Source organism: Myotis daubentonii, chromosome 1 (assembly GCF_963259705.1).
Source record: "Myotis daubentonii chromosome 1, mMyoDau2.1, whole genome shotgun sequence".
NCBI lineage: Eukaryota > Metazoa > Chordata > Mammalia > Chiroptera > Vespertilionidae > Myotis > Myotis daubentonii.
The window spans coordinates 16,673,319-16,695,554 of record NC_081840.1 but is presented as its reverse complement, the minus strand read 5'-3'; the positions used below and the strand labels follow the sequence as shown (position 1 = coordinate 16,695,554).

Here is a 22,236-nt window from a genome sequence, read left to right as displayed (position 1 = left end):
TTTGCAGTATAAAATAAATGCACTGTATTGGCTCTGGGTCACTGTCTCTCCATCAGAGGACAGCTGTCCCACCCAGCCCCAGCTTTTTCTTTCTATCTCTGTGTCTGTCTCTTTCTTTCATTTTCTCAATCCCCAGCTGCCCCTACTCAGAAATCGGATCGCTCTCTAGCAGTGCTGGACACGGAAAAGAGAGAAATATTTATAGGAATGGAAGAATAGGGAGAAAGAGTAGAATACTCTTCAGAATCCCCAACTTATAAAATTTTATGCTCTTATTTGGCTATGAACCCTTTTATGTACCTAATATCAATTGATGTCATACTAACCAGGCCATAACATTGTGTGTTCTGTTCAAGAGAGAAAAATGGGATGCAATAAATACATCTTGAACTGAGTAAATTACATATGTGATAAACCTAACTAGGATAATTAAACAGGCCACTTGTTAACTTGTCAACTTATGGTCACTAATCATGTTAATTGGGTGATGGGCCTTTTTTTAATAAACATTTTTCTTTATGTCTAATCTCATCAAATCTTGTACAGTGACAGATTTTGCTTAGAAATGTTTATTAATAGCTCATTTTCATAGTTCAAAAAGGTATTACAGATCACAATCAGCAGAACAATTAAAAACAAAATCTCACCTCTACAGAGTTAGCCAGTGTGTAGACTTTATTACATAGGCACATTTTTTTTTAAGTAAAGCAATTTTACATAAAATTAATCACAATAGTACAAAAAAGTTTCATCAAATGAAGATAGATGACAAATGAAGGAAAATACAAGCCTTGGATCAGCTGAATCATTCACTGGATCTTGGATTCATCCATCTTGACACATTGAAATTCACTATGGACATTATAAAAATGCAGGGTGAGGAGGGGTGCACTTTTATCATTCTCTGGCTAAAACACTGTCTAATTTCCTGAACATAGTGAAAATTTCTCCAGGCTCTGTTGGCAGTTGGACACAAAAGTTAAATGAATGTTGGCTTAGGGTCAGAGGAGTTCATAGTCATCTCTTCTGTCACCCCAATACTTTAAAACCCTTAAACACTTTGGTCCAACAGGTTGCTGTCGGGATCTGCACATCTGCTTCCCTAGAACCAAGTGGGGTCGCTGATCTTGAAGCACACAGTACTTAAGGCTTCAGTCACAGTGTGGCTAGATGGCATCCAAAACTAGCATTGAGAGTTTGATCAGAGGCAGAGGATGCGGGAATTTCTTGCTCTGTCCAGTTCGAATGGAGCCATTCCATTTGACCAAATATAAGTACAAGAAATTAAAATCATACTAACACATACCACAGAAGAGATGCTATTTTGTAGTTTGTACATGTTTGAAAAAATTCAAAAGCTACATTTTTATGTTCCTAGGAGACAGTGTGGATAGGGAGGACTGACCCTTTCATCTCATTTTGCCATAACTGTATGACATAGTCCTAAGATGTTTACTGAATGGTTTTTCCTCCCTCAATTTCTTCAGTCTTTTGTATAAAAGGATATACCTATATAAATCGCTGATCATCCTAACGTACCTCAGTACTTTGGAGGGTTAGACCTACTTCTACTGTAAGTAGTACCCAAATACAACATCCATTTTGGAGAGCTCTCTGCTCTTCCTCACACTCATACATTGTGCTGGGTGATCCCAGTGGACCTTCCCAAGCAGTGTTCCTGTTGATCTTCACCATCCTTTGATCCTCCATATTTATCTATTTCTTTGAAGGCAACTACAAAATAGAGGATTGCAGCGTTTCCTGTGTTTCTATCGTATGGGCAGATGGTAAAGGATAGAGACATGAAAAGGAAAAAGATGGGCCAGCTGACTTTTCCAATCTTCAAAGTTTAAATGTCTTGGCTCTTAAGACTATGTGAAGAGGCCTGTTGACATGAAGTATCACTGACAATGGCACCAAAGGGTATTTTGTGAAATAATCCATAAAACTGGAAAGGACCTGAGGGAACAATGAGTCCAGCTTCCTCACTTTCTTAACGGAGGTTACTGAAGCCCAATTGGGAAAATTGCAAGTCACTGAACATGCAATTCATGCAATCCACGACAATGTCCTTTAAAGATTCATAGAAACCCCAATTTTAATCCCACCAATGAGTTTACACCAGCAATCCTCAGTGTCCTTGTGTTTGGCTGTAGCTCCCTTTAGGGAAGCTGGCTGCTAGCACAGCACCTTGACCAAAGTAGACACTTGATAAATACTTGTTGACTTGAACTAATTTTATTGTGTATCCCTGCTATGCAATCTGTTATTTTTCTTAGGGCTCCTTACTTTTCAGGGATAGCCTCAAGTCCAGGAATTTGAGGTTTGATGGCCAGTGCTATATTTGTCATCTCTCTCTATTCTCATTCATATTCAATATGAATATCTCTTCATACTGAAAATCTATTTTTTGGAGTCTGTTCTTAAATAGCTTTTCATGACATACAATTGTTATCTGCCTCTCTCCAGGCACTACTGAACATATCACTATGAATAGTGTCTTTACAAGGCCTGGAATTGCAAGGTCAGAGATTTTTTTTTTCAATTCTTAAAATAAAAACCAAGAACTAGACTCTCAATCAGATTTACTAAGGCACACCAGAAGAAATGTAACAATTCCGTTTTCTTGCTTTAGCTAATACATGGGAAAACATTATTGATACACACACTTACTTTTCTATGTTTATGACTGCCTCATATGTCTCATTCACTTTTAATTCCTTAAATACATAAATATGAGTCATAATATCCAAAGCAAGTTTCATTTTTAAAGAGCATAATGAAGAAATGGTGATTTGTAGGGAAATGGCACTTAGACCTTAGTGATGTTTTGAAAACATCTTTAGAACTCAGAAGAGCCTGACTGGTGTGGCTCAGTGTTTGAGCATCCACTGATGAACCAGGAGGTCATGGTTCAATTCCTGGTCAGGGCACATGCCTGGATTGCAGGCTCAATCCCCAGTGTGGGGTGTGCAGAAGGCAGCCAATCAATGATTCTCTCATCATTGATGTTTTTTCCTCTCTCTCCTTCTCCCTTCCTCTCTCTGAAATCAATAAAAAATAAAACGATGTTTTTGTTTCAAAAGGGTAATTTGCCCAACTGTGTTTTCTGTGTAGGTGACTAGCAAAACACTAGGTCTGGAAATATATAGTATTATATTCCCCAAGCCCCTAAAGGCTACCTTTAATCAGTTTCCCCAAAATAGTAGAGGAAAAACAAATTTTATGAAATCAAAGTGGTAGGTTTTTAAATATTAATAATAACTTGCTTGCTGAATCTAAAGACAGCATGGAAGGGATTTTCCCAGCCCTTGGTTAAAAAAAAAAAAGTCCAGGTGAAAGCATGAAGCAATCAGAATTGAGCAAGTGGGGATACAAGGTCCAACAAGCAATACACATGTGATGCTAATAGGTGAGGCAGAGCTCTTGAGAGGGCGTGTGGATGTTAACCTTGGGTAAGGAAGGTGCCGGAATGACCTTCACCTTGCTAAGTCTTCAATTCACCTTGATGTTTCTATTAGGAATCTCATGTGCCTTTAGTACAAGAGGGGAAGGGAAATACTGGGGAACCCTCACTTGACACCACTCACTGGGGGACCCCGCTATATTTCAAAGAGCATGAAAAACCACTCCTAGAGTCAGAGAGCCCTATTACTACTATATGTAGAAGGGATCTTAGTCATCAGCTCAAATCCAATGTAAGAGAACCTTTTGAAGCATCTGGGATAGATCATTATTTTAACTTTTGCCTGAGCATTTGCAGCAACAGGAAATTTTGCTATTGAGTCCATTCCTCTTTAAAGCAACTCTTATTAGAAAACTTTCTTATATTTGAAGCAAACATCTGTCATGTATCAAGTTTCCCTTTGTTCCTATTTTTGCCCTTTGAAGCTACACAGAATAAGTCTAAGTATCTCCTATTTTATAACTCAACAGAAATTTCAATGCACCTATTATATCATTTCCTCCTTTTTTGCACTTCCTTTCCCGCTATACCTTCTGTTCTTCAGGGATCTATTCCCCTGTTCCTTGTATAATCAGACCCTTCACAACCCTGGCCACCTGTCTCTGGACGCAATCAATGTATTAATGTCTCTCTCAAAATATAGTACCCAGAATTGAACCCAACCCTCCATCCAGATGTGGTCTTACCAGTGCAGCTTGCAGGGCTCCCCGGACTTCTATTACCACAGGTTGAATGAAATAGCTTTATGAATAGCCACAACATACTCCTGATTCAAAACTGAACTCCTATTTCCATAAGAAAACATTTCTACATGAACTGCTGTGAAACCATGACTTTCCAACACCCTTCCCATCAACACACACACACACACACACACACACACACACACACACACACACTATACACACACATCCACAAATACACAACACATATACCATGCTGTTCTTAGAGGGTTGCATTTAAGAAAACTCAAAATATATTTTTTCATTAATGCTTCAATTTCATCTTTTTAATTTCAGTCTTATGCTCAGGTATTTCAAAAAATTATAATGATTCCTATATCCTAGTGTCAGTACATAGTTAGAATTCAATGACTATTCATTGAACAAGTTAATCCTGAATCTCCTGGTCAACAGACTAGATATATGTCTATTTCTGTGTCATCTACAAATCTGATCAATGTGCTCTCTGTCCCCCTCCTCCATTCTTCATGGATATACAGAAAGACAGAGACAGGCTGCCTTTGAATTGTTGAGCAGGTATCCCCTTCGGGATGGCTGATGTAGCTTCTTGTGTGGTAAGAAAACACCAATGTACAAATAAGAAGCAGAGGTGCAGAACGTGAGCCGGAACGGATGAAGGCAAAGAAGACTGAGCGTCCCAGACTCTTAAAATCTATGTTTAAAAAGTATGACTTTCCCACCACCTCTACCCTAGAGTCTTCTGCCTTTTAGATCTATTACAATACTGTGCTTGTCAAACTCTGAATTTCTGGGAAAAGCTCATACAAGCTTAGTTTTAAAACAGCTTTGAAATGATCTCTTCAGCATACGTTTCCTGAAAAGTCCGAGTTACAGAGACATGTGCTCTCTATTGGCTATGAGGTATAAAAAGAGCTCCCAAATGCCTGAGGTATAGCACATATATCCACTTGTTTCAGAAATCAGAAATGGCCTATATTTTTCAATGTGAATTTGGGAATTCACTGAGATTGAAGCTGTCTCCTGAATTGAATATAACCTTACAATGAATGTCCCTTTTCCCCAGAATGAAGAAAAATAAGCTCAATTTTGCTTTCCTTTCAACAGCCACCCTTTGCAGAATGTGGGGCTAATCACAGAATAAAAGAGTATCTTCCTGTGCCTTTTTCCCATCCTGTGACCAAAACCTTAGAGAGATGGAAAAAGTGTTTCATTCAAAACAGTCTAGAATCTCGAAAACATCTGCTGCATAGTGTTCATATACAAAGAATGGAGACACCTGCGAAAGGACTAGGAAACCCAAAATTTGTTTTTGTACTTTTCTGAACCTTTTCTAGAGGGAGTGACAGAGATGGGTTCTTAATTAACCTCTCAAGACCGTGTTTTCCAGAAATTCATGTAAATGACAGAAGAACACCAGAAGGAAATCATGCCGACACTGACGCGGAGGTTCTTTTCCTGACTCTCCTAGTCACAACAAACCACACCCAAGTGCTGTGAGATAAGCAGAGGCAGAGGCGGCTTAATGAGGAAGCTCCAAGCCAGGTGAACCGGCTGCTTCAGGCAGTCAGAGCCTCTCCGCAGCAGCAGCCTCGGGTCTCCTGTTCACATATAGGCAACTACAGACAGGAAGGTCCGATACACTGCTCCCAGCATGGGGTAGTCATGTAGGTACTGACTTGAACTTCAGCTATTCGGGAAGATGTCCTATTGGGACTCTCAGGTCACAGCCTCTCAGTGAGGCTTCGTCACTGGACCCCACACTCCTTGGGGTTTTCCACTTCCTCTCCTTCAAAGTCTGGCTTCAAACTCTTTTTTTGCTCAATCTCCACCTGTCAGGAATAAAAGTTGGAGAGAAATATCAGAAGAGAAAACATCCCAAGAAATAAATAAACCAAGAGAGAATACCTCACTGGGTTTAGATTCCTTGAGAGTCCTTGTGATTTTGTCATGTTTTGGGGTTCCCTGGTGCCATTTGCCCTGTGTCTATGATGATTCTCTCTTTGCACAGACTCTTCACTTGGTGTGGGATTCCCTCTCCCTCACTGTCCACCTGGAAGATTCTTATTCTTTGTCTTGCACAGCTGCTCAAAGGTCATCTCTTCTGTGAAGCTATTCTTGATTCTTTTGGTAGAGTGAGGCACTCCCCGGCGCGTATTCCCACTGTACCTTCTACACCGCACCATGGGCTCCATAGGACAAGGGCTGGCCCTAGTCACTACTGCATCCCAGTAATGTAGGCATATAGCAGGCAAGCACAGACGTTGATAAATGAATGGGTTCCTTTGCAATTGGCTGTTTACACTCTCTGTTACGGTATCTCTCTAAAAAAGTTTCCAAGCTGATAAGTATTGCAGTGTTTTCAGTTCTACCCATATTGTCAGCAAAACACTGTAGCTGTAATTGTCAAGGAATCAGAAATTAATCTTGCCTTGAAAGCGACACACTTTAACTGGAGCCTTGGGTAAGCCAGGCAGGGGATCCTTCAAGCTAGGAAGCTTCATAATCAAAGCTGCTTCCCTCAACACCAAAGTGGACATTTATGACGAGGGGAAAAAGTCAAGACAGGACAGTTGACTAGGGCAGCGATTTGCTGCAAGAATTTATAAAACATGCAGTACCTGACTACTTAGTCGGGCACTGACCTCCTTTCCCTTAGACTGTCAAATAAAACAATGACAACAGCCAACACAAAAATAGCTGTCTGGTATGAATGAATCAAAATTATATATATTTTTTCTCAGATCTGTAAAATAATATATTTTTTGGTGTGCCACAGAATTTTAATAATTAGTTTGTGTGCCATGAGATGACAAAGGTTGAAAATCGCATGTCTGAGGAAAGTGCTGTTTTTTTTTCTGGCCACAAGATGGAGTATGTGTTCTTTTAGGTAGACCACACAACTAAGGAGGCAATTAAAAACCAACAAATCACCATATTTCTAAGGATGTTATTATGAATAGAAAATTATTAAGCCACTTTGCGAAATCCTTCTTCAAAAGCCCCCATTTCCCATCCCTGGCATTAATGTCCTCCCACTGTATCACTAACTCCCCTGGATATAGTCACCATTCGTGTCAGCACACCCCAGCTTGGTGTCTGTCCTCCTTCCACAGCCTGATCCTGTTACTACTCTAGAAGCTGGTTGGGCTTTTGAGTTCTGTCCTGTGACAGCCCAGTGACCAGGTCATGAATGTCCTAACTTTACTCAGACCCACGTCATCAACTCCTGTAGCTGCAATGTATGCCTTGGACTAGCACTTTCCCGACACTCCTCTTGACTTCCAAATTCATTACTCTGCAACATAAATTACATTATGAATGGATAATAAAATCCCTTTATCCCAGTCCTCTTTTTTATGTTGTTGTTTATGATGACATTATAGTCTCCTCTTTTATTAGCTTCCTTATTTTTTTCCCAACCTTCCTCTTGCCCACTAGAGAGATTGTTCCTTTACATCAGAGCAGACTCGCCCATGGCTATGTACCATGGCGAGCCGCCTCCAAGGAGGTAAGAGAACACTGCACCCCGCGCAGGCACTGCTAAAAGGAATGAGGGGGCGGGGAGGGGAGAGGGGGGGAACATCAGCCAGATGCCTCCCGGGCTACCTGGTAGCTGTAGTGTGCGGAATAATTGACCCACTTCCTGACGTCAGTCTTGTCTTCCACAGAGATGGATCTTACAGCAGCTTTGGAGGCCGAAGTGGTGGGCATGCTGAACTCGACAGTCACGTGATTGGCAAATCTGGAAGGCACTTCCCGGTCCGAGCCAAGTTCAAGGTGGCAGAAGAAACAGTGTGGGTGACCAGAAGCTATGAAACAAAGATAAAGAATCTACAGATCAGGTTCTTTGCGGAGGAAGTGGAAGAAGAGCCACCTCAGTAACAATGGAGGGCTGGAGGCCTGGCCAGTGTGGCTCAGCTGGTTGGAGCATGGTCCTGTACACTGGAAGGTTGCATTCCTGGTTAGGGCACATACCCAGGTTGCAGGTTTGATCCCCAGTCCGGGTGTGTAAGGGATCGATGTTTTCTCTCTCACATCAATGATTGTTTCTCTCATCCCCTTCCTTTCTCTCTAAAATCAATTAAAAAACAACAACAACATATCTCAGGTGAGGATTTAAACACACACACAAAACAACAAAGGAGGCCTGGAAGTCTTTCGGAGGGGCCAGCTGTGAGCAGAGGCTTTGCCTCTGCAGAAATTGCTCCAACCCTCTGATACAACACTATCTGATGACAGTAGCCTGGTATCCTAGCAATGGAACCATGGCTGAGAAGCAGAGGTCATTCTGCCTGCTCACGTCAGGGTGACATGTGAGCACAGCACAAACACTAGGAAATGGGGGCTGTAGATTGGCAGAGAGGAATAAAAGGGCTGGGCACTTAGCACCTAATAAAACACCAGTGACAGCCACCTGGAGCAAAATCGATTTCCTTTGAAAGATAAATTGAATTTTCTTAATAGCATTTCATATTTAAAAAAAATGTTTTTGGCCTGCTTTTGTGGGTGAATGACATATGAAAATGACAGCGCCTTCATAAGCACATTTATATTAGGGAAGCGCAGCAAACACCGGAGAGCACACAGACTAAGAGTCAGCAAGCATCCCTGGATTTGACGTCCAGCTCTCCCGCTAAGGAGCAGAGATCCTGCACCCGAGTCCTTTATTCTCTCCAGGCCTCAGTTCTTCATCTGTAAAGTAGGGCAGCTGGGTAGGTGGGCGTGGGGCGGTGGGGGGTGGGGGTGGGGGAGCAGTGGCAGGAAAGGGTGGACTGGACAATGCTAGGCATAGACCTTCCTGTTCTTTGATTCTATACATCTCTGGCTCATTCTACCATACTTGTAGTAAACTCAAGGTTGGATTTTCATGGAGAATTATTACTAGGTATTTGAGGGGAAAGGGTTAGAGCTTATTTCTGTGACTGTCACTCATGAAGCTCTGTGGTCGTCATCATTCATCAGATGCAGCAGGACATTTGTTGAATGTTTTGTGCTGAATGTTTTCCATTCTGCAGATTCTCTCACAGTCTCTTCGTAACAGAATCTGGAGGTCATAATATATTCTACTGCAAAGAAGCAGAGCTGAGACCTGACTGAGCCCAGCCGTCTGACCCCAAATTGTTCTAACCACGCTGTCTGAGTCATAACCTCTTGTTTCCAAATCTCAAGACCAGGTCTTTGGGGTGACAAGGTCTACGGGGTGACAATGTCTGCAGGGGAAGTCAGCTATAAGAACCCACACACAGCAACTTGCGACAGAGAAACGATGTTACACGGCTTTGATTTCATTACCTAACAGAAACAGCCCTTAGTTATCGGAGTTTTCCCAAATAAACAATTCCAAGTTCCTTTATTGGTCTGGGAGGGACTTTTTAATCTCAGTAAGCGAGGCCCTCCACACACCCTCTCTCCAAGGAAAACATTACAGAGTGAAGTATTTGTTTTGCTCTGTTTCACAAATATGAAATGTTTCACTGGTTCTTTCTAAAGAGTAAAACTTTAGGAAATTAATTGAAAAATTTGCACTGGTTTTAGGAAAGGAATTTAAGATACACGTAATAGTAAAAATTATAGTATTTAAAAAGACATTCATTTTTTTAAAAAAATTGTGTGCCACAGATGTAATTATATAGCTATCATATATTGAGCATTTATTATAGGCCAGAGACTGTGCTAACCACTTAAAAGCATTTTCTAATTTCATTCTTAATGGGTTAGGTATTAATAACCCTATTTTATAGATGAGGAAAATGAGATTTCTCTGAGAGGGTTAAGTAAATTGTCTGAGGTCACAGAGTCATTAAGTTGTAGTACTGGGAATAAAACAGATCTGACTCTAAATTATGCTTAAACTTCTCTCAATGTACTGCTATAGATTTAAATCACTTCAAAGTATATAGAGGAGTTTCTAATTTCATTCAATAACAACCTGAAGAACAGTTTTACATAATGACCCTTATTTACACATTTTGAGTATCGAGAAATCATTACTGTCCACAAAACCTACCCTCTTCTGTCACCCCACCAAAGTGTATTCACAGCTAACTCTCTAAGAGCAACATTCTTTCTTGATTCCCAGCATCAACTAATGGATGTGTAGGGCTGGTGGACAGATAGGGAAGTACAATTTTGAAAGCTAGTGTGGTTTAATTTATGGTTATGAGCTAATGAGCCCATGCATCATGTCATCTTCCTGGATGGATTTGAGAACATTTAACATTACAATTCAGATTTCTATTTGCCATAAGTGGGGACTCATATTGGGTTTGTTTTCTCTTCACTTGGTCTTATGAGAGCTGAATTCCAGCAAAGAAAGCTACCTGGGCAGGACAGAATGTTTTGTTTCCTGGTGGAGAATCCGGGAAAGCAGCAGGATTGGTGCTTTGTTCCAGTGCCTTCTAGGATTAAGAAAAACTTGGGAATAGAGTGGGAGGGGTCCTGTAGAATGCAGAGAGATGGGGGCTGCACATACACATGGTTGGGCTGGCACCCAGTGGCGGCTAGTGAAGTCTTTTGAGGGCTGGGATTGGGACACACCTGCTGTGGCTGAGGCGTGGGCTGCCAGCAAAGCCAGAGGTGCTGCCCTGCTGGCCCATGCTGCCTGTGCTCTGCCTGCCCTGGCCGCTGGGGCTGGGGATGCAGGGCCACTGCAGGTGGGAATGGGTGTGCAGAGATTTAGGCTTCCTTCACTGTAAATGGAGGGTGAGGATTATGAAAAATAATCTATAAAAGGCACCTTCCCAAGGCTGTCTGAAGACCAGGACAGAAGAACTCCAACTACTAATAGATCATCAATTCTCTGGTTTCTTGGCATGGGATGGGGAGGACAGGGGCTGGGCGCAGCGAGTACCAGCAACGGTGAGAACCTGCAGTGTCACTGGCGTTCAGATCCTGTACACCTCCAGTTTCCAGGAAAGGGTGCTATCCATTTCCTAAACTGATCCAGAAGTGGCCAGCAGTTTTACAAGAGTCCCTTTTGGGGGGTTTCACTTCTAAATCTATATAACCATGACAGCAAAAGCAGTAACTGGGATGGGGGGAGGAGGGAATTTCAGTGAGAAACATTCCCAAATATCCCTATGTCTTCCTGATTTCAAAAATCTTTTACAAATAAGGTTACAGTCATCTGGAAATACATATGTACTATGTAAGCTGTATTTACTTGGCCTTGAGCCTACTGAACACTGCCCACTGGGAAGCATTAGGAAAGTGTTTGCTGAAGACCTATTTTCCCCTGTCCTGGATCCATTCTCTTTTCTTCTGGTGACAATCCCCCACGCACCCTCTCCCCTTTTTTGGGAAATAATCTTCCCCAGCACTGTGTCATCTTGGTGGGCTTGTCGGTCAAAATGCACTGTCCTCCTTGACTCGAGCCAAGTGGCACAAGGACAGAAACTGGCTTGCGATCAGTCCCAGTGGCTGCAGCCTGAGGAGACACCATAGTTCCTCCTATCAAGAGCTGTCCTTCCTTCAATTCTGAGCTGCCCAGATCCTTCCAACAGCTTCCATTTCCTTAAAGCAGCCAGCCAGTCTTTGCAGCTTATAACCCCAAATCCCTCAGGTAATGCTTTCAAATAATTGAGAGAAAGAAGCTTGAAACAAATGGTAGATGTGCGTACACATTGGGAAAACTGCAAATCTCAGCCCCCACAGTAGAAATTATTTCAAGTTTGGGTCTATTTGGTGTCGTTTACGAAGAAGCAGCTGTGGTGTTGGGAAAAGAGCCCAGATGTGGCTTTGTGACTTCAGACGAGTCATGTCACCTCCAGGCCCTTAATCTTCTCCTATGCAGAATGACAAGTTTGAGTAAGTTGTCCCCAACATCCCTTCCACCTTGAAAAACCCAATAGTCCCAAAATAAAGTTATCTGAGTCCATGCCTAATAGTACACTCAAGAGCTAAAAATCCCAATAAACGTACTCAGGAAGCCTTGTTCTTCCCCATGTCAAGTGTCTAGCAGGTTAAATAGTAATTTTCTCCCTGTCTCCTGAGTTCTTTTCCCAAGCCTCTGTGGCAGAGAATTCAGGCTTTCTCCTTTCCTCCACTAATTCAGAGGGGCCTGTGGCTGAGGTAGAAACCACAGTGCTCTCGCCAGAATACAGGGATCTTTCAGGGAGGATGAATTAACAAGCACAAAGAGGAAGACTTTATCTTAAAAGTTCTGTCAGTTTAGAAATAGAGGGTGGCAAATCCAGCCCCAGACACAGAGGTCCAATTGTCTCCCTGGTCTGCCCTGCTACGCCCAGTGTCTGACACAGCCTGCACGGCTCGGGATGCCTGGAGAGTTGACCAGATCCCATTGCTTCTTGCCACCCCATCGTATTATATTTAGAGTATGATAACAGCCTCTCCGCACAGAACAGGAAATGAAGACACAGAACACTGTTAGGATTTCATGGTGAGAATGGAAAGAATATCTTCACAAGAGAAAGACATTCCAATCAAGAGTTCCCCCAAATCTTATTCTCTTTGCTCGGCTAGGATACCCACTTTTGTGATCAGATGAGCCAAGTTTATTATAAACAAGAAGAGAAGTGGTTTAAAAGAGCACAGGATCATGGGCGCACTGCCTGCCACTGGGGTCACCCAGACTTACTCTCATAAGTAAGGATATAGAGCTGGCTTGATTGCTCCCTAGTTTTGTGGTTTCGCTGAATCTCACTGGAACCACGAGGAAAGTCATTACCTCCTGGGCTCACGCAAGCACAAAACCATCCCTGACAGCTGTGAGCAGGCCCGCTAAGGGCTGGTCGGCTTTATCTCTTTGTTTAAATCACACATTCCTTCCTTTACTTTTTGTGTGGTAGAATTTCAGCCTTTTGGACCGTCATATTCTGGCTGGATCTTCTGTCTGATCAGAGGCCATTTCTCCTCTTCCCGTTTCCCAGATCCCAACTCTGAGCTCAAGATGTTATGATTGACAGGCCTTTCACGGGATGGCTGGGATAAAAATATACTCCTCACCTGTACTGCACATATGATCAGCCGTAATGAACCGGCCCTTTTATCTGTACCAAGGCATAGTTTAAAAGGCATCTCTTCAGAACCCAGAAGCCTTCTAGGATCTGGCAATGGATAGCTTCCAGCAGCATAGATAATGTTTTAATGAGTCAGAAAGGAATATAAATTCATAGCTGCCCTGGAAAGCCACTTAGCAGCTCAGTGGAGAATAATGCAGAGCTTTATGGAAGACGTGTGACCATTCAGGAGGTGAAATGATGGAGCGAAGTGTTTGTTACTTACTTTGCTCAAATATTTTTGCTTTTCTTGTCTCACTCCCCATCCGTCCCCATCCCCATCACACACCAAAACTCAGCACTTCACAGGGAAATAGGATGTGGAATGCTGATCCTGCTGCCTTGGCAACCGGGCAGTGGTTTTCACAGACGAGAACCCTCCACTTACCTGAATTCTTGTCAGGCAGCCGGTTTATCCTCCACACGATGGAGTTGAAGGCATGTTCGTACTTAGCAGTCCCCAGAGTCACTCTCATGACAGGCTCGGAGCCAGACACACTCGTGGAGCCAAAGCTGGCCCCCCGGTTGACCTTGGCTTTCAGAGACTTTTCCCCCAGGACGCTCTCCCTGCGGAAGTTTTTCACCCACTCACTGGGCACAGGGTACCGAACCATCACATTCTCACAGGGAACCTGAGTGAGGGGGTCACAGTTAGAGGAGAAGCCGGTGGACATCCTCAGCCAGCTCTGCACCTCCACCTCCGCCCCGTTGATGCTCGCGGCCGTCCGGAGCGTGAAAGGCAAGGTCTTCTCGGCAAACACTGTCCTGAACCGCATCAGCTCGAAGCGGCAGGCGTCCAAAGGGTTGAACAGGATAACCCGGGAGCTGTTGAACACATCCTCGTCCACACACCCATGGAAACGGCACTCGTGGAGCTTGATCCACTTGGTGGTGGTGGTCGGCATGATGTCTTGCCGGGAAACGACTTCGTTCCCCTTGACCAGGACGTCGTTGAGGCCCAAGCGGCACTCTGCCAGCCCCGAGAGGAAACTCAGGATGTGGATCCGTGTCAAGACGTGGTGCTGGAGAACCTGGTTGTCCCCTTTGCTCACGAGGGCAGAGAATTCATCTCTGACATCTACGGTAATCTCCTCTTCCAGGTAGTTCAAGCCGACTGTGCTCAAGTCCATGGACAACACGGGCAGGTCCATGAGACGGTCCTGAACCGCGCGGATGAAGCTCAGGAAGTCATCGTAATTGGTGGTGCCCAGTTTAATCACTTGTTCCCTCTCGGCTGTGTGGGCGACAGCAGGTTTGGGCTGGTATTTCTTCTTTTCCTTGTACGTGACGCGGTCTATCCGCAGGCTGTGGATCCTGCCATTTTCATCATAGTTTTGGAGCCGGGGTTCTGAAATCTCATGGCAGATCTCCAGCTTGAACTCTCGGAATGGCTTCTCTAGGCCCTGCTCATAATACAGCTGCAGGTAACCAGTATCTGTTAGTCTGATGTAGATGGGCCCCCAGTGTCTGGAGGACATGATGTTTTTCTTCTCAGGGATCCTTAGCATCATTGGCCACCCATCCCTGGGCTGGGAAGGTGCTGCACCAGGCGGGGGGTCGAGTTCGAGCCAGGCTACTGGGTCATCATCAGGCAGTGTCGCACTGCCCAAGTGATCGGGGTCGTCAATTTGGAGTTGTTTGAGTTTTTCAACAGCATCAGAGTGTGACTGGTTTTTGCTTGAGTCATCAAAACTGATGGCATCCTGGTAGATGACAATGAGAGAATCCCTCTGGCTTTTGCCTGTGGTACTAGATGTGGAATTGGTTTGGGAGCGTCTCTCCTGCTCCTCAAAGAAAGCACTGAAAGGGTTGATTGGGGAGGGTTGTACATCCTGGAGAGTCTCATTCAGGAAAGGGTTGGTGGCCCTCCAAGGTGGAGCCTCGGCTATGGGAGGTGGATGGTTTAAGGAGGAAACGTCCAGCTTCTGAACTTTGGAGAAGTTTATCAATGTGCTCTTGGGACGTTCCCTCTTCTTAAATGAGCCGGTTGAGTAATAAGATACATCTGGGGTCACAGAGGCAATAGATGGTGTGTTTGACTTCAGAGGAGAGGCGATGGGTGGCAAAGGGCAGCTGACTTCATTGTCATCAAAAGTGACCCAGCTGGGGAAACGAGCAGAAGTCACCGGAGTGGCAGCATGCCCATTCATGACAGGACTGCTGGCCTGCCAGCTGATGGCCTCCATGTCTACCTCTTCATCTTCCTGGAGTGAGGACGAGTTGTCTGAAAGAAAAGGAAAACACATGAGGGCTGCTATCCAGGGCACCTAGAAGTATGGGAAATTGAGGTATGAGAATGAGGGATGACTAGAATTTTATCTGGAATTCAATAAATTCCAAAGCAGTTCATTACCTGTCTCAAGTGCTTAGTCTGGGCACACATCTCATAATTTTGTAATAAGCACACAAGGGGGGCCTTATGTCCAATACAGTAAGAATACAAATGAGTCTATTGATACAGATGCACTGGTAGGACCAAGTTCCCTTGCAATTGAACTCTTATACATTCTCACTTTTATGAGTTTCTAGGATAGATGTTTTCTTTGCTCTGAAGTTTGTATTCTTTTTTTAAAATAAATTTTTATTGATTTCAGAGAGGAAGGGAGAAGAGAGAGATAGAAACATCAATGATGAGAGAGAATCATTGATTGACTGTGTCCTGCATGCCTCCTACTAGGGATTGAGCCCACAACCCAGGCACGTGCCCTTGACTGGAATCGAACCTGGGACCCTTCAGTCCGCAGACTGACGCTCAATCCATTGAGCCAGACCAGCTATGGCAAAAGTTTGTATTCTTAATTTTTAAACACTGAAAACCATCTCCCACATAAAATGGTATAAAGCTGATTTCATTGAATAAAACAAGTTATCTGCTCTAAGTGATAATATGATTGCAAATAATATAATTGGAGAGATTTCTGCCCAAATGTGATCAATAAACATTGAAGACAAAATGTTAATATCCTTAATATGAAAAAAGTTCACACAAGCAAATAAGTACAAAAAGTTCAATAGAAAAATAGACAAAGGACATACACAGACAACTTGGGAAAGAGAAACTAAAAATGTCTAATAAGCAAGTAAAAATGTCCAATGTCAATAGTAATACTAAAAATGCAAATTCAAATAAGCAGTGAAGATTTAAAATTTTTAGTATTCAGTGAGGGGGATATGATATGAGCAGTAAACAGACCTTTAGTGAGACTGTAAGATGCTACAAACTCTGTGGAAGTGGATTAGCACTTTGACGGGCCTTACAAATGTTCATAAACAATGCCTTAAGGAGACAAACCCAAACTGTGAACCACATTTTGGATGAATGTTAAGAATTGAGGCACACAATGAAATAATACCATTAAAATGTTTACAAGTATGTAGTCACATGAGAAAATGCTTATGATATAATCTCTTCTTTTTTCTCTAAAATACTTTTCTATCTTAGGGTTTTACTTCAAGAAAGAAAGAAAAAAAAAGGTGTTTGCAAATAAAGCTCCACCCTAGCAGGGCATTCAAGGGAAATATAGGACTTGAGTTTTCATGCAGGAAAGATCCAAACCTTCAAAATAGCTTTTACCCCTGTGTCTGCTGTGGGAAGGGAGGAGGAAATGAGGCCTTTAGCAAGGAGGAGCGGATTCAGATGAAGGAATAACACAGAAAACAAATCTGTGTGTTTGGCATATAGTAGATACTCAGTTAAAGTTTGATAATTGAATGAATGAGAACAGAAACTCTGCTTTGGAGAAGTTCTATTCTCTCTGTCCTCTAGAGCAGGGATAGGGAATGTCCAGCCCACTGGCCATATAAGGCCCATGAAATCATTTGGTCTGGTCCTGCCAAGGCTTTAGGGGTAAGTTAATTAAATGTGTGACCAAACAGAACAGGCAAATTTTGAAGTTGATAATTTTGTATGGCTCGAGAAACCTATATAATAAAATAATAATAATATGCAAATTGACCAAACAGCAGAACAACTGGTCGCTATGATGAGCACAGACCACCAGGGGGCAGACGCTCAACACAGGAGCTGCTCCCTGGTGGTCAGTGTGCTCCCACAGTGGGAGCACCGCTCAGACAGAAGTCAGCTCATGGCTGGCCAGCGCAGCAGCAGTGGCGGGAGTCTCTCCAGCCTCCACGGCAGTGTTAAAGATGTCCAACTGATGGCTTAGGCCTGATCCTCCGGGGAGGAGGCCTAAGCCATCAGTCGGACATCCCCAGAGGGCTCCCAGGCTGCCAGAGGGATGTCTGACTGCCAGCTTAGGCCCAATCCCCTGAGGAGTGGGCCTAAGCTGGCAGGCGGACATCTCTTGAGGGGTCCTAGACTGTGAGAGGGCACAGGCCTGGCTAAGGGACCCCCCCGCCCCCGCGAGTGCATGAATTTTCATGCACTGGGCCTCTAGTATGTTATAAATATCCAAATGGCCCTTGGCAGAAGAAAGGTTACCCACCCCTGCTCTAGAGGAATGTGTACAGGGATCTCTGCCACTATTCCACCCAGTGTTTCTACTGCCAGGAATTGGGAATCAGAGAGAAATGGATACTCAAATTCTCCAGTTAGATAGTTGAGTTTTCTAAATGCCTCGCTCAACCTTCATGACTATCATATCCAACCATAACAAATCAGAAATGCCACCCATAATTGCAAATGTAATTACACATGGATGGGAAGCCTGGCTTGCCATCCATCTTTCCAAGGATATTTATTCAAACAAACAGCAATTCCCTCTACTGAAAATGTCAGTTTGAAAATGTAGGCTACATACATGAGCATGAATAGGTATATATCCACATTCACCCTAGAAATATACAGATCAAAAAATATTTTCTATATGCACAGCATCACAAAAGGGTTTCAAAGTATTTTAAAATTAAAGACACTATCCATCAAATTAATCATTAACCCACTTTTATAGATGCCTATGTGACTTATTTTCTGGAAAATAAAGGGAAAGGGGTCAGGAAACAACCCAGGTTTTAGAATTTACATTTTATGCATTACTACTACTAAGGGAACATTGTGGCCCTGAGTAAAATATAATCACTTCCTTGAAACTATAACTGATCTTCCCTACAGAGCTGGGAAGGGAGTGAATCTCGAAACCCATCAATTTCTAATGAATCGGCTCTATGGAGTCTCTGTAATGCTGAGTTCCCACCCACCCTGTCTGGCACTGACCCACCCTTTCCGGGTGGGATATCAGGGACATCCTTTCCGCCTTGGAGCTCATCACCACTCCCTGATTTAAAACAGGCTAAAGTCCTTTTCCTTTGGAGGCCCGCTTTCTGCCTAAACTGCCAAAGGATTCCCGTCTGTTGGGAATCTTGTCCCCAAAATAGTATTTCTCATCTTCCTTTCCCAAGCCAAAAAAGAAGGGGAGGAAAAGGCCTTTGTTTCCAGTGAAGGTAATTTTCTTACAATAAATTTCTTTCTTTCATTTTTTAAAATATGTTTTTATTGATTTTAGAGAAAGCGGGGGTGGGGTGGGGGGAGAAAGAAACATCGACATGAAAGAGAAACATCGATGGGTTGCCTCCCATAGATGCCCCGATTAGGGATCGAACCCACAACCTGGTGTGGCTGATACTGGAAACAATGGTAGAGGAAGCGAGCAAATTTCTCCAGTAATAAATCAGCAAAAACTAATTATTTTAAGAACTAAATTAACTATCACCCACAATTCTATTTTATTGACTCATTAAAATAAAACCAAAACCAAAAATCCAGCATTATTTTAATTACTGGTAATATCTCTTCCACTTGCTACTTTCAAATTGCTGTTATGATGAACTGGGCTGCTGCCAAACAAAAGCCACAGATGAAGGTTAGGTTCTTTTTTTAACCACAGGGGGCGTTTGCAGGACCTAAGAGCTTTCTGATTAGCGTCTTAATTGATGCAAACCAAAGAGAAATGGTGGATTCTTTTCATGTTAGACCACAGTCTATTTTCAGTTCCCAGAAGATTAAATGAAATGATTACAATGGTAATCAAAGCCACCAAACTGAAGAATATGTAAAAACTATGGGGAGAAAAAATAACCGTTTCTATGAGATTTTAAATCCAGCAGACACTCTGCCATCTTTTTCCCCTAATTAGGTAGCATAATTTGTTGTTAATGCAATGGCAAATGCAAAAATCTTATTGGGAGCTGTTCACTGGAATTCATTAGCAGTGGCAAGAAGAAATATTCTTAGATTATCACAGTTTTCTCAACATGAGATAGCAGTCACTGTTATACAAGAGCATATAGTTAAAACTGTATGACCAGCCTCAGACGCACCGTGGGCACTTAAATATGTGTCATATGTAAAGTGAAGAGAGGAACACAAATCACAGAATTGGGGGGCTTGAAGAGATTTTAGAAATAGACCTTGATCTGTTCATTTTGCTGAGAAGACTGGGCCTCCGTGAGTTTAAGGAAACTGCCCAAGGTGAGATTAAAAAGCAAGTCCTACGTTTAATCATTAACTATTTTCTTAATGCTTGATCGTTAAGCTAAAATCTGGTTAATTTTTTCCCATTACCTTTTAGATCGGCAAGAGTTATCTTGACACAACTTTTTAGGAGCGTTCTTCAGTGAAGAAAAGAACTCAGCTAAACAAGGATTAACATCCACTTATACAGAGAAGCTTTTGGGCATAGGATCAGGAATGTCACCCCCTGATATATGAATGTGTGTGGGTGAGAGAAAGGAGTTAGTCATCTAACCTTATCAAGGCAGCGTCTAACCTGAGTAAAATAAACTGGAACTTAGTTATCATCACAAACACACTGGTAAAAAAAAAAAAAAAAGAACCAGAGGGTCAGAGTCTATTCCTCTGTCCTAGCATTGTCATGGAGAGAGGATGCTTTGATGCTGGCAAAGTTACATGGTCAGAGATACCCCCAAGTGAAGAAGCCAATTCACCGAACTACCACTTACCACTACTTGACAGAATCCCTATCAAGAACATTTGACACTACATTCTGGTTTGTATTTGCTAGGGGGATCTCCGAAACAGTACTCAGCACCTTCTCCAAATGACTGGTCCAGTTTGCTAATCACTTCCCGCTAATCAAGATGGGCTGGGGATGAACCAATATTCTCTCTCTCTCTCTCTCTCCCATCCCCCCCCCCTCCCATCCAGAAAAGCAAGCACTCGACTTTAAGTTTGATGAATGGCCCAGGAACATCCCCAATATGTTGTGTGTTCCTGATCAACCTGTTCTCTCAGGTTCTAAGCATCTGCCTCTGATTTACCATTGCCCACTTCCCCATGCCTTCCCCAATACTCAACCCTTGGGTCCCTGCTTTTGGCTTCTTCCTCTAACAACTACACTTCCACTCAACTGCCTTACTGGTTCCCTGGCTTACGTTGTCTTTCTGATATCAGCTCCTCATGCTGTATTAGATGAAGGCTCTGTTCTCCAGCTTACCAGCGCAGAGATCCCACTATAATGTCTCACTGTTGTCTAGTGGAGCCAACCACAGCTTCCCAGCAGAGGTCATAGGCAGGGTTAGGGCCAGACTGCAATATCTACAGTAAATTGAAAAGTTAGCATTCCATTTAATAAATTAATCTCTTAATATTTTATGTAACAGGGTGTATCAAAGACTTCATTGATACTGAGGCCAGCTGAGAACCTAAGCTGTATTTTATTGATTTGTTATTGCCATAGCAAAAGTCCTCTGCATTTCCCTCCCAGCCTCACCCATTTCTGAGCCCAAAGAGGATGGAACAAAGAGGACTTTTAGAATCTGGGCATGATGGGATGGGCTGTGAAACTCTGCTTGATAAACCATCAAATTCTTCTGTGACAAGAAGTGGAAAGGGCTCTCTTGGTTTAGGAACTTAGAAGAGGAGTAGCATTCAGAAGTTACTGTAAGGAAAACATATAGTAGTACCAAGGGGATTAAGGGGTCTCCATCTGATTCAGACATAATTTTTATGTGCCAGGACTGGGGACCAGGAAAAGGACTGCCTGGAGGAATACTGGGCAAGGTCTCAGCAACAGTGGCAGGCCTCCAGTGCCCATGCTCTTACTGTGACCAGGACAGGTGACTCATCAGGGCTGCCTGTCCCACTGCCATAGGGAAAGTCTCACTTGTGTGTAACTCTACATCAGTGGTTCCCAACCTTTTTTTGGCCACATCCCACCTAAGCATCTCTAAAATCCTGATGCCCTCCCCCCATGACATATAATTCTTATTATTTAAAAAGTGAACTCCTATTCATGTGGAGGAAGCCTAGAAGGCCATTATCTTGGTCTAAAGAAGCTTCCAAAGAACATGGCACCCATGATAGAGAAAAAGAAAAGAATGAAAGGATAGCTGAAGTACTGAGGAAGAAATCACTAAGAAATTGTTGTTAAAAATTAATAATAATATGAAGTGATATGAAAAAACAGCAAATAACATTTTAAAACATACAATAAAGAACTGAAATGCATAAATATGTCACAATATACTAGTATATTTATATACTGTATATGAGGCCCCTAGAACCATAAGACATTAAAAAAATGCACTGTTAATAACTCATTCTCGAACTGCCCCCCTTTGAAAATCAAACTGCTCTCCTGTGGGGCATGTGCCCCACATTGGGAATTGCTGCTCTACATCCTCACTCACTATTCACCTGGTCTTCACACACGCCAAGAACAATCCAGGATGCTTGTAAGATCCAAGGAACCCCTGCACTCCTAAGGGGGATAGTCAAGATCCTGGACTTTAGTGAAGGACTACAGTGAATAAGTGCACTCCAAAGTAGGATAAGAAGGGGCAGAACCTGGCTGTTACATTTGGTCAGAGATCTCAATTGCTAAGAGCTTCATCACTCTTGGACAAGCAGGCAAAAATCAGGTTTCAGGCTTTGTCAAATGATCCTCAAATCCTAACTTTCAAGGAAGGTAAAGATACCCCACTACATTTACCATCTCTCTCATTTTCTTTTAAAGTTATTTATTTGAGAGAGAGAGAGAGAGAGAGAGAGAGAGAGAGAGAGAGAAACTTTTTTTCACTTACTTATGCATTCATTGGTTCATTCTTGTATGTGCCCTGACTGGGGATCAAA

At 42.9% G+C, this 22,236-nt stretch overlaps 1 protein-coding gene across 5 annotated transcripts in view; it reads right to left on the bottom strand.

The window, feature by feature from the left end:
* Positions 1-652: 652 nt before the first annotated feature.
* The window catches only part of STON2 (stonin 2), a 136,152-nt gene continuing 114,568 nt past the window's right edge, over positions 653-22,236 (bottom strand). For all 5 annotated transcript variants that reach the window (XM_059688892.1, XM_059688910.1, XM_059688919.1 and 2 more), the window contains 3 exons: positions 13,576-15,411; positions 7,777-7,979; positions 653-5,999 (listed from right to left, as the gene is read on the bottom strand). In XM_059688892.1, the coding sequence (XP_059544875.1) occupies positions 5,916-5,999; positions 7,777-7,979; positions 13,576-15,411 (2,123 nt within the window). In that variant the 3' untranslated portion in view covers positions 653-5,915. The remainder of the gene's footprint in view (positions 6,000-7,776; positions 7,980-13,575; positions 15,412-22,236) is intronic.